This window comes from Pantherophis guttatus, chromosome 5 (genome assembly GCF_059756535.1).
Source record: "Pantherophis guttatus breed Tessera chromosome 5, ASM5975653v1, whole genome shotgun sequence".
Taxonomy (NCBI): domain Eukaryota; kingdom Metazoa; phylum Chordata; class Lepidosauria; order Squamata; family Colubridae; genus Pantherophis; species Pantherophis guttatus.
The window spans coordinates 91,242,539-91,257,904 of NC_142067.1; the positions used below are offsets into that span (position 1 = coordinate 91,242,539).

The 15,366-nt window shown below is 34.9% G+C and overlaps 1 protein-coding gene across 1 annotated transcript in view; it reads left to right on the forward strand.

Annotated features, from left to right (window-relative positions):
• Window positions 1-15,366, forward strand: part of CRLF2 (cytokine receptor like factor 2) — a 43,667-nt gene that overhangs the window by 4,069 nt on the left and 24,232 nt on the right. The window contains exons 2-3 of the mRNA XM_034431418.3: window positions 11,756-11,845; window positions 12,980-13,033. Of these exons, the coding sequence (XP_034287309.2) occupies window positions 11,770-11,845; window positions 12,980-13,033 (130 nt within the window). The 5' untranslated portion in view covers window positions 11,756-11,769. The remainder of the gene's footprint in view (window positions 1-11,755; window positions 11,846-12,979; window positions 13,034-15,366) is intronic.

The window sequence follows — 15,366 nt, forward strand, 5'->3', positions numbered from 1 at the left end:
TAAAGTTTAACAATTCATTCTTTATCTTAATATCTTTATATTTGTTTGGGGTTGGCTTTCTTCCCTTTCATCTTTTTTATTGTACAGCAATCTTTCTCCTCAAACCTACCACCTCTCTTTTCTTTCCTTCTTACTTTCTCTTCCCCCCACCCTCTTCTTCTCCTCCCTATTTCCTCTTCCTTTCTCCTTCTCCTCCTCTCTTCCTCCCTCTCTTACCGTCACTCCTACTCTAATTTCCCTTCCCTTCCTTCATCCCTCTCTATTGCTGTATCCTTTTGTGCATATGGACTACTCGGAGGACTGAAAAAGTTATTTTTGACTGGCCCTCGCACTTTTGACCAGTCCTCGAACTTACGACTGTCCTCACATTTTACGTTTTTGCCCTATCTTGTCACCATGGTGAAGAGAAGCAGTTGTGAAATGAGTGACATGGTTGTTAAGAATGCTGCACGGGCATAAATGTGAGGATGGTCATAAGTGTGAGGACCAGTCAAAAGTGCGAGGACCTGTCAGAAATGACTTTTTTCAGCCCTCTGGTTAGTCCTTTTGTGCATATGGACTACTCAGAGGGCTGAAAAAGTTATTTCTGACTGGTCCTCGCACTTTTGACCAGTCCTCGAACTTACGACTGTCCTCACATTTTACGTTTTTTGCCCTATCTTATCACCATGGTGAAGAGAAGCAGTTGTGAAATGAGTGACATGGTTGTTAAGAATGCTGCATGGGCATAAATGTGAGGATGGTCATAAGTGTGAGGGCCAGTCAAAAGTGCGAGGACCTGTCAGAAATGACTTTTTTCAGCCCTCTGAGTAGTCCCTATACACATAGCCATGGCCACCCGGTCACATGACCAGCTAGCCACGCCCACCCAGTCACATGACCTCCAAGCCATGCCCACAAAATAAGCCACGCCCACAATGGTATCCCTATTTACCAATGTTAAAATCTGGTCACCTTAGTCTACTCTAACCTAAAAATTGGGGTGAGAGAGAAGGAGAAGAGATAAGGAAATCTGTGCACAGAATGAACACAGTGGCTGGAGTGAAAGGTTGGAGAGAGAAGTTAAGTGCATATAGAAGCTGGTTCCTGTTTGGGAAGAAGTAGGGTCTGGGGTGGTTTTCCTGAAAAATGAGAAGTGAAGACACCATGGGATAAGAGCTCCGCTTCTCCTTTGAGAATGGGAAGAAGGGACATGGCTGGCTGCAGATAGTAGCTTTACCCAAGACCACAGAGGGAAGGAGGATATTGGCTTTTGGTAGAGAAGCCCTGATCTCTGGGGATAGACTGGCCAGAAGATCCTGAGAGACATTCTTCTACCAATGATGAAGCAGTAGATGTTTAATTCAGTGGTTCTAGGAGGAAGTTAAGTCATGCAGAGCGTGTCATAGAAAATTCCAGCAGTAACACAGTAAATTCCTTTATTTTTACTCTGTCATGTCAAGCCAGAAATGGGGAAGGGAGATTTTTTTTTTTTTTTTTTTTTTGAGAGAAAGGGCAAGGAAGCAGGAGAACTAGAAGTGATAGTCTCTGGGAGGGGAGAAAAAGAGCAGAGAGAGTTAAAAGTAATAAAAATCAAAAAATTAAATTTGCAAAGCAATCTGAATCAGGAAACAGATAATCAAGAAGTGAGAAGGGATAAAAATAAAGTCTTTAGATGAGTAGATATGTTAAGAACAGAGAAGATTTCAGGGTTACAAGCTGAAATCTCTCCATTCAAAATTATGTTTAAATATTACAGAAAAATAACAGAGCCTTGGAAATGTACAAGAAATTTTAAAAGGGACATAAATAGGATACCACCATCTTTAGTGGGTGAGAGTCCAGTATATTTTTATATAGAACTGTACAATATTTATTACCATTTTAGTAATTAATTTAGTAATTAAGTTTACATGACTTCCCTAATTGCCAGTAGCCTTAAACATACAAGAACAGATGAATGCATAGGGGCCTTTCCAGTTGATGTGATTTCTCATTCAATTATAATCTCTTTATAGCAGATTTGGGTCAAATCTAAAGTTAGGGCAGGAAGCAGGGGTGAGTTCCATTTACCTTTACTACCGATTCACAGCGGGAGCGCACGCTTCTGCGCATGTGCAGATCACCCATGATGACATCATGGCAGGTGGGCGGAGCCTCCTGCTGGTTTTACTACTGGTTCTATAGAATCGGACAGAACCAGGAGCAACCCACCACTGCCAGGAAGGGTGTGTGTGTGTGTGTGTGTGTGTGTGTGTGTGTGTGTGTGTGTGTGTGTGTGTTTTGAAGGTCACTTTCTCTTATTAATAATCTATTCAGAAGTAGCATCAACTTCCTACCATCTAAACTCCATCCTTGCTTTAACTCTCATAGAGATATGTGATTTGCAAATAAAAGTAAGAAATAGGAAGAACATAGCTAATATCTTCTTTACTCAATGATTACATAGTACAGCTTTCTACTGTCTGCTGTATTTTCCTTGGTTAAAATTATTCTTTTCAGTGGAAATATAAATTTTAATATCCCCAAATGTACTTGGAGTGAAGTTTTAAGTGGAAATTACTAGACAGAAGAAGTGTCCTTCTGCTCTTTTGAACAAGTAAACATGAGGCACAAATCATATACTTGGTAAATATGAACCACGAAGGCTACATAGAAATAAACTGTGCTCTTGAGTTAGATCTCCCCATTTTTCAAACATCAGTTTAGAGTTTTGGTTATGAGAATATGTGAATTTCCATCGCTTATTCCATTAATAATTCAGTGCACTCAGACAAAAGAATTGTCTGCCTTCACTAGCTACTCACACTCCTAATTTTCTGAATTGTGAAATATTAGTTCAATTTTTAGGGTATTTCTCCTGATGCATACATAGCTCAGAGATAAGTACTTGATCATCAGAACAATCTGAAAACAGGAAAGTACAGTATGTATCACTTCCTCATGTGTTATCCTTCTATGCTATCATTAAAAATTAAACTTACTAATTGATAACTTAGAGTAAACAAAAAATATTAACTGCTTTTTCAAAAGGTACATAAACAATGTACTCTAAAATAATTAAGGTACTTCATCACAATCTAGAAACCCACTCCTTTATTACCTTTTTTATATATTTAATATTTTAATACATTAGAAACAGCACAATGTTTCTTCAAAGTTTTTTCCTGAGTCTTCAAATTCAATTATTTGATTAACACAGTTTATTATCTCAGTCAATAAAGTACATTTAATTATATGCATTATGGATGAGGTTTTATGGGCTATATTAATCTTTTTCCCCTTTTGGTTTAATTCTGTTAGACACATGATTTCCTTTTTTCATCTTTAAAAAACCATCAACATTTCAAAGACAGACAGACAGACAGACAGATCCAGCTACATATTTTGTTCAGTTTTTCTATTGAAGTGGAAACAGATTTTTCAGAATCTTCCAGTATCTTTTGCTATTGTTTTAATTAAATGGAGAATAAGGTATTTTTGAAGGGATATGAGTTTAATGACAATTGTTAATTTGTGTTTGACAGTTTGCTAGGAAGCATTTTAATGTCATATTTGTAAGTTGTTCCATATGAAGTAGGACAGATATCTACAAAAATGTTTTCCCTATGCTCATAAAAATAATAATAAAGCAAAAAAGCTACATACAGTCATTTTTCAAATTAAATGGTATTATTAAGATCTATATAAATCATACTGATCACTCATTTCAATTGGGCTTCCAGCAGATATATCTGCAATAGTGGGCACTGGCTTCAAAATTTCCCAGTTATCAGAAAAAAATATAGAAGTGGTTTTACTTCTACTTTAGATATATTTCTACTAAACCTGAATGGAATTATTTTAATTCCACTCTGAAGTACGTGAGATAATATCATGGTTTAATTCAGGCTTTATTGATAATTAATCAGAAGCAATTGTAATAATACTGATTTTGAGAACTGTTCAGATAGGATTGTTGAGAGGTGTCTTGGTATGGGAATGTATAAATTTCAGCTCTGATAATTTTCTTTCTTTTTTTTTTAAACAAGTTTTATTGGTTTTTTTCTCCTCTCCCACATTCACCCACATCTTTTTTCTTTGAACAGAGTGTTGACCATTTCTTATCTTATACAATTAATCAAATTCAAATACATTTTACTCAGTTACAATTCTTGCCAAAATCATCTTCCCCTCTTTTCTTTTTTTAAACATATCTCAATATTTCTATACTTGCATACATAAACACCATCTTCATTTGTCCCTAAATTCTAATTTTACTGTTTATTCATATTTATTCTCTTTTATTCTTAAACAGTTAATTCTTTATCTTAATATATTTATATTTGTTCGGCGCTGCCTTTCTTCCACTTCATCTTTTTTATTGTACAGCAATCAAAGATAGCTCTGATAATTTTCAACAGTGGGCATGATGGCTGAAGAATATTGAGGACAGAAATCCATATACCAGGAAACTGCTTCATTGAGCACTATTGAGATCAATAGTCTATGGAATGCATTTTCCATTCATTATAAAAAAACCCATTCAGATAAACTACATTGTTATATGGTTTTTACTATAGGACAGCCAAGTATACAGTATAGGTAATGAATTTTTTAACAATTTGAAAGACTTGCAGACTATATTAGAACCCTTCTATTTTAATGTATTCCTTTATTGAACAGAGTTCCACAATTGGTAGCACCACAAGCATAACTTCATTTGAATCTGAAAATTGAATATATAATGGCAAAAGAAAAATGTGAGAAGTAAATCATGATTGTAAATTAAATGAGAGATCCATAATTTTTAAAATAGTGTTGTGTTCAAGTCCTTTAGCAGGTGAGTCTTAGTGCTTAAAAATAAAAAATGAATACAGTAAATATTCATTGTATGACAGAAAAAATATATGCATACATTCACTAATGTTAAAAGCAGGTATCCTCAACATTATTCATTATGATGATAATAAAGATAATGATTATGATAAAAATGGAAGGGAAAAACATCTGAAAAATTCTATTATATCTAGAAAAACTCAACAAGATAATACTACTTACAGATTTTGCTTTCTTTCCTTTCTTTAAACAATTCAAGATTAACCACCACCATATATCAAGAATCCACTGTTGCAAATCAGGTGTAGATTTTATTTGTTTGTGCCATATACGTGTTTATAGACATTTCCCATGTAGCAAAAGTCAAAAATTCTTGAGGTTGACAGTTTTCAAATACTAGGGATGTTCTAAGAACTACATACATACATTTGGCTTCAGTCCAAAATATAGGCAATAAGTCCATGCAGTTATGTGTTATTATTCCAACACCTGAACTGAATGTCCAATAAAAGCGAATTGGAATTAAAACTTATTATTCATGTTTTGAAGTATCTATTCTCTAACCTATTTTGCTATGCTCTGATTATATGTCCCAAGAGATTCCTGCAAAATTAGAGAGAAGGAGTTTAGGCATTATTTTTCTGTTACTACACTTATATTCTAAAATTAGAGTCAAATTCTCAGAAATTTGATCTGCGTCTCTGTTGTTGACATTTTGCAAGCTACTAAAATAACATATTTTTGGGGAAGCATTTTAAGCATAAAGTATCACCGCTAATTTTATTGGTTTTGCAACTGGATTGCTGACCTGTTTATTTCTTTGATTTATTTTTTGGCATTATAAGATTTTCTTTCCTACATTTTGTTTTATTCATTGCACCATTAGCATTTTATTGTACTGTTCTGTAAATGTATTGCAAACAGCGAAGAGTCTTTGTGATTACAGAGAATAAATATTCACAAATCATTTTTGTTATATTAACCTGTTTTAAGATCATAGGAAAATTATTTCATGCTATTTAAAGCAACTCTCCATAGGGTATGAAAGCTCATTATTCCAGAGGCCTTGCAAATAATTAATATAAAATTCATCCTTCAATATCCCATAAAAAGAGGTCACTGGATTACTGAAAGAACAGTTAATTTTTCCCCAGTCTTCAACCACTGTTGAACTTTATAAGCAGTATCTGGACCAAGTAGAGTGAATAACAAAACATTGCTAAATAAACATTAAGAGATAAAGAACTGAAGCAAGGCAGTTCCTTTTTAAATTTTATAGAATATATTTATATAGCAAAATATGGTATAGTCATTGAAATGGGACTTGTACAAAGAATGTCTTAATTACTTGCCAGGATTTGAATGGTCAGATAATATGTCTGACCATCTCTGAGCTTTTACTACAGTGATGAATTAGGAAGAATGCTCAATGAAAATCTAGAAAATTAAATACACTTTTTTTGACAGTTAACTGATTTGCATATATTAATCATTCCTGTTTGGATTACTGTAATGTGCTTTACAGGGGCTGTCCTTGAAGATCACTCAAAAACTAGAACATAGTGGCATGCACAGTATTGAATGCTTTTAGGTTTGCTCCAGTTATACTACTGTTCTGTGAGCTGTACTGCATCCCAGTTTCCTTCCAGGTGCAATTCAAGTTGTTGGTTATTATTTTTAAAACCCTGCTTGGCATGGGACCAGTTCACTAGTTGGACCTCTTCTCTCCAAGAGTATCTGCCCTCCTACTGGATAGAATGGAGTAAGGATGCACTAGAGCCTTTCCCTGAAATCTTGCCAAGTAGTACTACCTTGGAAGCATGCCTTTTCCATGGAACTCTCTCCTCCAGTGATTTGGCCAAAAGATTCAGCCTTTTAACCTTTTGGAAGGTGATCAAAATCTGGCTTTTTACCTAGATGTTGGGATAGAGTGAGGATGTCTGGAGTTGGTCATGGGGTATCCCAAGGTGATGCTTGAGGCATGGATTTTGTTTTGGTTTATGGTTTTATGTTTTATAGTTTTTATATTTCTGGGTTTTATTGTTGTTGTGAGCTACACAGAGTTATGCTTTTAGATGAGGTTGTACAAACCTTTTACATCTCTGTCTGTCTCTCATGTGTCATGTGAAGATGTAAACACAGGAAGGACTCTCAAAATATAAATCAGCCTTGGAGTTAGCTTTATCTTCATCACATTGATCCAATTCTGGACCAACTGATTAGATCTCCTCTCATTTATATTAAATACAGACAATGGTTTCAAATTTACCAACAGACATTAATTTTATCAAGCAGACATTAAGCAGACCATTAGTAAGAGCTAAATTCGTAGTACAATATTTGTTCTTCAGAATCAGCACTGTTTTGCCTTACCTCCAACTGCTCAAAATATGATAGATTTTATCTAGGACTTCAGTCTCCAAGATAGGGGTGGATATTGTCACCACAAATAATAAATCTTTGAATTCAATAGTAAGTGGAACCTTTTTTTTCTGATAATTCCCCATGGAGATTTCTTCCTTAGAACTTTTTCTTAACTCACATGTCACCCCTGCTTCAGAGATGATGTAAAGTAGCTGGGAGAGACCTCCATGCCCTTATATTTTGGCAATTGTTTAAGATGGCTCATCTTGGCTTCAATCCCCATTTTCATAGTGGCCTAGTTATAGGTCCCTGAGGGATGGTATTGTTTCTCCTAAACTCCAAAAATTGCCAAGTAACCTTTTTGCCATTTCCTTCTCAGCTTTTTCTCCTGTTTCTTTTTCTTCATTTTCATTTCTGCTGTTCCTCCTTTGTTTCTTGTCACTTTGGGATATTTATATGTTGGTAAAAATCTTCTTACTCATATCATGACCAGCAACATTAGCCAGCTCTCAAAATGCCCAATTGGGTCTGCATTCATCATCATTTATTAGAGTTTGTGCCTATTCTAATCTGTAATTTGAATTGAAAGCTACTGTCAAGACTGATTCGTGAAAGACAACACTTTCACCTACAGTTCTTCACTCTCAGCTTGACAATAACAGGGAGGGAGGGTGGTTGGAATGCAGGAGAAAAAGAATGGTATTCAAGCATCCGTTGGCACCATGGAACATTGCTGGCACCCAAAGGATTATCAACCAGATGCCCTGACATTGCAGACTGTTTCCCATAAAAAAATGAACATGTGTGATTGGTGGATGTTTTGGAATGTGGGTGGCCCATAGGAAAAAGGGGAAATTAACTACACTTGCTTTTCCGTAGGGAAACCCCAGAACTGGTTTTGCTTCTTTTGTGCCAATGTGGTCTATTCAGTAAAATTAATGCTCTTGGGAAAAATAATGTCACAGGAGTTTCTTTTTCTGGATTTGCCAACTGGACAATTGACAGCTATATTTACAGAGACTCATCCATTTCAGCATATCAATCTTACTGAGAGTATCCATATCTTTTTGAGCTTCTATCTCAAGGATTCTTGTGCAATAATTTTCTTAACTTGTTGTTCAGGTGCTGCTCAACAAGATGAGGAAGCTCACAACTCCTAATGTAGTTTGCATGTTATATTATTTGGGAAAAGTCTAACTGAAGCTTAGACTGTTGTAGCTAACAAAGATTTTGAAGTTTTCATAGAAAAAAATCTACATAGCTAAGGATTGAACTGTAGAGCTTGGTTATTTGCTTGCAAATAACATCATCACTGCCATACAAGTAACTCTTCACCAATAATTATATACTCCAGTTTCTGACTGCATATATAGTGTTTATATTCTCAATTTATCTCAGATTTTGGCTGCTGGAGTTGTTTCATCCACAGCCAATTTGATTGTGTTTTAGGAATAATGCATTTAGATCTCAGACTTCAGTCACATATATACATATAGGAGTATGAGTATAACTTTAGCTTTACTCTTCGGTAATTGGAGCTAAAGACCCCAAATATCAGTGATTTACTAATTACAGGAAACTATATTACTTTTAGTATAGTTTAATAATAATTTAATATTGTAATATATTATATTTAATATAATATCTATTAGACTAATTGGTCTGAACTATCTCAAGGAAGTGTTTATACTTTCTAAGTCTTAAGAAATTCCATTGAGGCTAATGGAATCTATGTTTTAATAATAGATACTTCGTTATGCTGTTTTCCATAATTAACAGGTGTCTTCTGTATGGTCAACATTACATGATTTACTTCAATATTCTATTTTTTAAAAAAGTCTACAGCATTTTCTTAATTTACATGGTTTTTGTATGTTTGCATATCTCTTCCTTATCCTTCTTTTTTTTAAATGCTATCCAGAAATACAATTAAGATTCTTTTGATCAAAAAGAAGCATTCTCTGAAAGTCTCTTAATTGACCTTTTTGTCACTTCTTCACTGGGAAGTAGTCACAAGTGATGAAAACAGACTTGCAGAGACTGAGAGACTTGATAGCATCACAGGAATGGTGCAGAGATGAAGACAAATGAATGCAGAGTGCCTGTGGAAAAGATGAAAAGAATGTGGAGTTCAGCAAAACAGTACTTTTCTGTGTTGGTTTTTCTCTTGAAGTACGGAAAAAGTGGCAAGCAATTTCTCATCTCTGGGGATTTCAGGGAGGGAATAATTATGATAAGTATTGCTACAGTCACTTTGTTTGCTCTTGTTCATAGCTGTTGAGTGAGCCAGTAGAAATCACAAAACACAAAAATTGATCAAAGAGTTAATCTATAATGTGGTTGCCATATTTATTTTAGAAATAACAAAGCTAAACTATTATAAGAAACCTTATTTCTAATATGTATTGAAGAGGGAGTAGTAATACCTTTTTCTCATTTTTATAGATATGAGACTACTGTGTTTTAACAAATTTGACTAATAGGCAAATAACCATATAACGTTAAAGTTATCTGATGAATGATAAGCATAGAGAGTTTGAGATAAATTTGCATCAGATTTTTCATCCAGAGCATACCTACCTATACTTATAATTACACATTGTGAAAGGTTTCTTTTCAATTTGCTGCACATAATAGCCTGTTTTGCATTGATTTCTGGGGAAGATATGGTATGATATAAGAAACAGAAGTGCTTGCTGGTGTTTTTTAAGTTGAACCACAAAAACAGATTAGTTTATTATAGGGTTAAACATTTTTTTTTTGCTTATACAGTAAAAGAGATATTGACTTAGCTATTAGGCTTGAAACTTGGCATTTGTAATCTAACTGATGAAATCTATGATTATGTTAAATCTAAAAACAGCTTGATAAAAGTGGCCAACAAGTTTAAAAGTTCAAGAATTGTCTCAGAATAAGCACAAGGCAACGTTTATCATTAACTAAAGTAGATGTTCTTCAAGGATGATTTGAGCTTAGTGTAAACCAATAGTGAAATGTAAAATTTGTTACTACCAGTTCTGTGGCTTGGTGATGGTGGGGGTAATGTGACTGGGTGGGCTTGGCCAACTTTTTTTTTTTTTACTTTTAAAACCATTTTTTTCTACAACCTCTTCGGCCAAAGAGGTTGTAAACAAATGCTTTTAAAAGCCTCTGCCAATCAGGCAACTCAGCTGAGATCGTCAGAGCCTTTTAAAAGCATTTTTCTACAACCTCTTTGAGGTTGTAAAAAAAAATGCTTTTAAAAGCTTCTGACGATCCCAGCTGAGTTGCCTGATCGTCAGAGGCTTTTTTTTCTTTTAAAAACATTTTTTCTACAACCTCTTCGGTCAAAGAGGTTGTAGAAAAAATGCTTTTAAGAGCCTCTGATGATCCCAGTTGAGTCACACGATCATCAGAGGCTTTTTTTTTTTACTTTTAAAAGCATTTTTTCGGCCGAAGAGATTGTAGAAAAAATGCTTTTAAAAATTAAAAAAAGAGCCTCTGATGATTGTGCAGCTCAGCTGGGCATGGGGGGGGGGGGAGCAGGGATTTTTGCTACTGGTTCTCCGAATCACTCGCCAGCATCGCTACCGGATCGGGTGATCCAGTCCGAACCAGGAGCATTTCACCCCTGGTGTAAACTCCATTACAGACCTCCATTCCCATAACATTTAAAATGTAATAGAACTCTTAAGCTTGTACAATCTTAGTTTTAAATGCGAAATGCTGCCAAAGAACAGCAAAAGTGAGGCAAGAAATTACAAGTTGTCAAACAACAGTAGCTGAACGAAGCCTTTTAGATGTCAGTTCAGATAGACATCTTAGTGCTGTAGGAAGTTAGTACCCATCCCTTTCCTAGAAGAATGAAATATTTTAGGAAATATTAAAAAGGCAGAATATTATGTTTCCCTGTTTGAGAAATGGAGAAACATATTTTAAAGACAAAGCAACTCCCACCTTCCTGCCTCCCCACCCCCCTTTGTTAATGGGCCAGAGGCAGAAACTCAATCTTTGACAATAGTACCCATCTGCAACACAATAGCAACAGAAACTAACCCAATGGGACCCATCTAGGACAGAAACTCGCCACATGGCACCTGGGAAGATTACATCAGCCAGCAAGGCTAGCTAAGACCCCCACCCCCTGGGAGTCTGACAACCAATCAGGATACTCTTTCGGGGCCCCAGGAAGTTCAAAGCCAGAGAAAGCATAAACCCTTGGACTCGCTGTATCTCGCCCCTCTTTTCTGTTCAGGAATTCAAGCCATGTGATCCTGTCCACCATTAAACCATCTTTTCAAGCATTCTCCATGTTTCCAGTGACTTTTTCCCCACTTGGAGTTGAACCCAGAAGGATATTTCTTCCAACAGTGCCAACCAACTAAGTTGACAAAGGTTGGGATTCTGGTTCTGAAAAATGATGTTTGAAGCCTTTTGTCACGTTCTATAACATAAGGTGAAGTACACAATTCTTTTAAGAACTTCACACCAGAACTATTATAATGATTTCCTATAGTCATTTCCTCCACTTTGATTGATTGATATAAAGATATCTAGCAAAAAATAGTTGTAGAGAAGTATTGCTGCAATTTACACTGATGAAATTTTATTATAGATTCAATCAACGTTATGGGATGGACTATTCAAAACTATGTTGCTGTGCTTCTTTGGATCTACTTGCTAATTTCCAAGTTATGGGCACAAGGTAAGTTGCAATTTAAACACATACATTTATAACACAAATGATGTATTTTTCTTTTTAATCTGTATACAAGAACTGGGATAAAAGTCAGAGCTAAATCAGTTTTCAATATTACACTGTTTTCCAGGCTACTTTAATATTGATGTACAATGATTTTAGATTGTTTATGTACAAAAAAAAAAAAAAGAGATTTAATGAAACTTCATTTAGGTTTCAAGGTAAATAATACATATAAATATTCTAATGTTTAGCATAAGCTAGAGAAAACAAACAACAATAATAATATAGACTATACTGTACTACAACTTTTTGGACAGTATCCAATCTGGGTCGGTTACCGGGATCAGAGGTTTTGTCTTCTGAACTTTTGGATTCGTGCTGGAGCCCATTTTCACAAAACTTCTCTCTTCTTTTTGGACAGTGATAATACATAAAGAAGATATAATTTAAAAAAGGTTTTGTATAAGAATTAATGAATTTAATTCCAATATAATTTATTTATTTTGTCATTTGATTTATTCATTTTGTCATTTTTAATAATGTTTTGTTTTTTCCCAGCAGGTTTTGTGGCAGGATAATTTATTATTCATATTATATATTGATTTGAAATTTGGCTGACTTATCTTTCATAGATTGCATAAACTTGTCTGTTATCTCTCCAACATGGATTATTAATATTTTAGTGTTATTGCCCAGTGTTAGTGTTAATTTGTAGCTATTATATTGTTATACACTTAATAATTATGACAGGCTATAAGTTAATTAAAAATAAATACATAAAACATTTTTTGTCTTTATAAAGAATAAATCTGCTAAAACCAATGGGATTGAAATTAGTACATTAATTCAATCAATCTACTGTACGATGATTACATTTGGATTAATGCATTGCTTATAATTAAAAGACAGATATAAAATTGTAGTGACTGGTATCATTGATTTCCTGAAATACCTTAAGATATTTAAAGTTATATCAACATTTTCTTGTTACCTTATTATAAAATCCATTTTACAAAGCAAGAATTATTATAAACAGGAAGAACAATCTATTAGCAGATGTTAAGAATAGTGAACTATTTATATGGCAATTGCACGGGGTTTTTCTTTTTCAATCACTCTTACTTATTTCTTTTGAAGATTTATGTCCCCCCCATGAAAATTCTGATGAGGAAGACTTTCCAGAACAAACAGGTACCATTTTAAAGATTGGTTGATTCATTATCTGCCATCAAATTTTCTTTGACTCCTAGGGACCACATGGATAGATTTTCTTCCTGACAGTCTCTCTCTAATCTATTCTTCCAAGTCTTCCAACTGTGCATTATCTCTATTGTAACTGAGTCCATTCATCTTGCTGTTTGTTGCCTTCTTCTTTTCTTTCTTTCCCTGTTCCTAGCATTAGAAATGTTTTTAGAGAGCTGGGTTTTTACATAATGTGTCCAGAATAGGATAATTGTATATTGGTTAGTTGTACCTCAAGTAAGAACTCTGGTTTATTTGTTGGATGATCTATTGGTTTATTTTCTTGGTCATCCACAATATTCTCAGGACTCTTCTCCAACACCAAAATTTATCCACAAATGTGTACTCACAGTCTCTTCAGTTCTGCCCTATGCTGCCTGAAAATCATTTTCCGGCTTCCCAAATGTTTTGTCCCAAGGAAGAGGATGTTTTATCTTAATTTCAGGTTGATTTAGAATGTATTTTGCAGCCTTCTTCTGATTGTATTTGAATGGTGGAAAGTGGTGGAGACTGACAGAAAGCACTCTGAAGGACACTTACAATTGTCTTCAAACTATTTGATCTCCGAAAACTGTAAATAAGGACTAAGTCACTCAAGCCATGTGATATGGTTTGATCAAATGCAGAACGATTCTGATCAGTAGGTATGAAATGGACCTGAAACATGTCAAGGTACTTTTCTCCTTCAAAGAAACTGAAATTGAGGAATCCTAGACAAGGTTCTTCCATCTGCACTAGTTACTGGATGTTTCTAGGTCCAATTCAAGGTACTGGTAGTTACCTATAAAACTCTATACAAAACCCCTGTATTGCTTGGAACCCGATACCTGAGTGATTGCCTTTTCCATGAGCCTCTACCCATCCAGCTAGGTCAAGCAGAAAGGGCATGCTGCAGATCCCATCAGCCAAAGACTGCCAGCTGCTGGAAGCCAGAAGTCAGATTTTCCTGCAGTGGCCACTATTTTAAGGACCATCTTCCTTTCTGCCCCCAACCTGTTAGCCTTAAGAGCCTGCCTATGTTTTCAAGCCTGGGGCACGGATATGGCAATGGACCTATTCCCTAGCTATATTGTTAATAGGCAAATATCGTGCTGTTATGTGTTTTTAATGTTTTAAAACGTTTTTTTAAATTTTGAATTGTAATATATTTTATGAACTATAAGCTGCCTAGAGTCATTGACTGAGATGGGTGGCCATAGAAACTGAACAAATAAATAAATAAGGAGGCATAGGAAAACAAATGGAAAATATAGATATCCAAAAGTTCCACAGATACAAAGACTTTACTGTGTTCTCAACTATGTCTTCAGTGAGTCAGGAATGAATCAACTCCACTCACAAACATGGTCAGTTTGAAGGGTAACAAAGGTCTATAAAAAATAAATGCATTGATAACTGCTATATAGAAGATTTGAATCTGCTTTTTAATATCTTTTCCTTTCCTTTTTTTCTTTTCTTTCTTTCTTTTTTATCTTATTACTTTTTATATTGTTTTTCCTCTTTTAAAATCATTAATCAGTAAGAATTACTTTTCAAGCAGTACTTGGTAGGATAGCCAGGTTCGGAGAGCATCAAGGATTCCATGGTGGAATTTATGGGAATCATTTATACATGATTACACATCATAATTTAGGATAAATTAAATATATAAATTAGCACAAATGGAAATGATAATAATCTTGCCTTGAATTCTAGAAATACAGAGTTACCCAACTATCTTCCAGTGAGAACTAAATAATGTAGAATGATGTTGGAAATGAATTCAACCAACAAGCATGGGTCGATGAAAACAAAGAGACTTTATTAAAAGAAAATAATAAAAACAACTTTGCAAAATAGGGTGGTATCCCAGCAGACTTCAACAAGGAGTTTGAGCCAGGAAGCCACACCTGAAATTTCAAAAGCATTACATTTTATAGTTCCCTATCCCGACGCTCCCCCCCCCATGCCCCTCTTACATCGCATCCAGTGACCGATCACGGCTAATCCAAAGTGCCTTTTAGAGAGAACATCATCTCTTTCTCTAATTACATGTTCATCAACACCTCCCTATACCCACACAATATTTTGCAAGCATAGCTCTTTCTTATCTCTATTGCCTTGGCATTAAAGAGTGGCCTCTTTCTAATGGTCCTAAAACAAAAGAAGATTTATTCTAACACAACATTGTTACATATTGGTATGCTTTCAACATGTCTTTTCTCCAACTATCTTAAAGCAAAATAATATCTAACAAATTTACCAGAGTAGCAGAGCTGGAAGGGATCCTGCAGATCATCCAG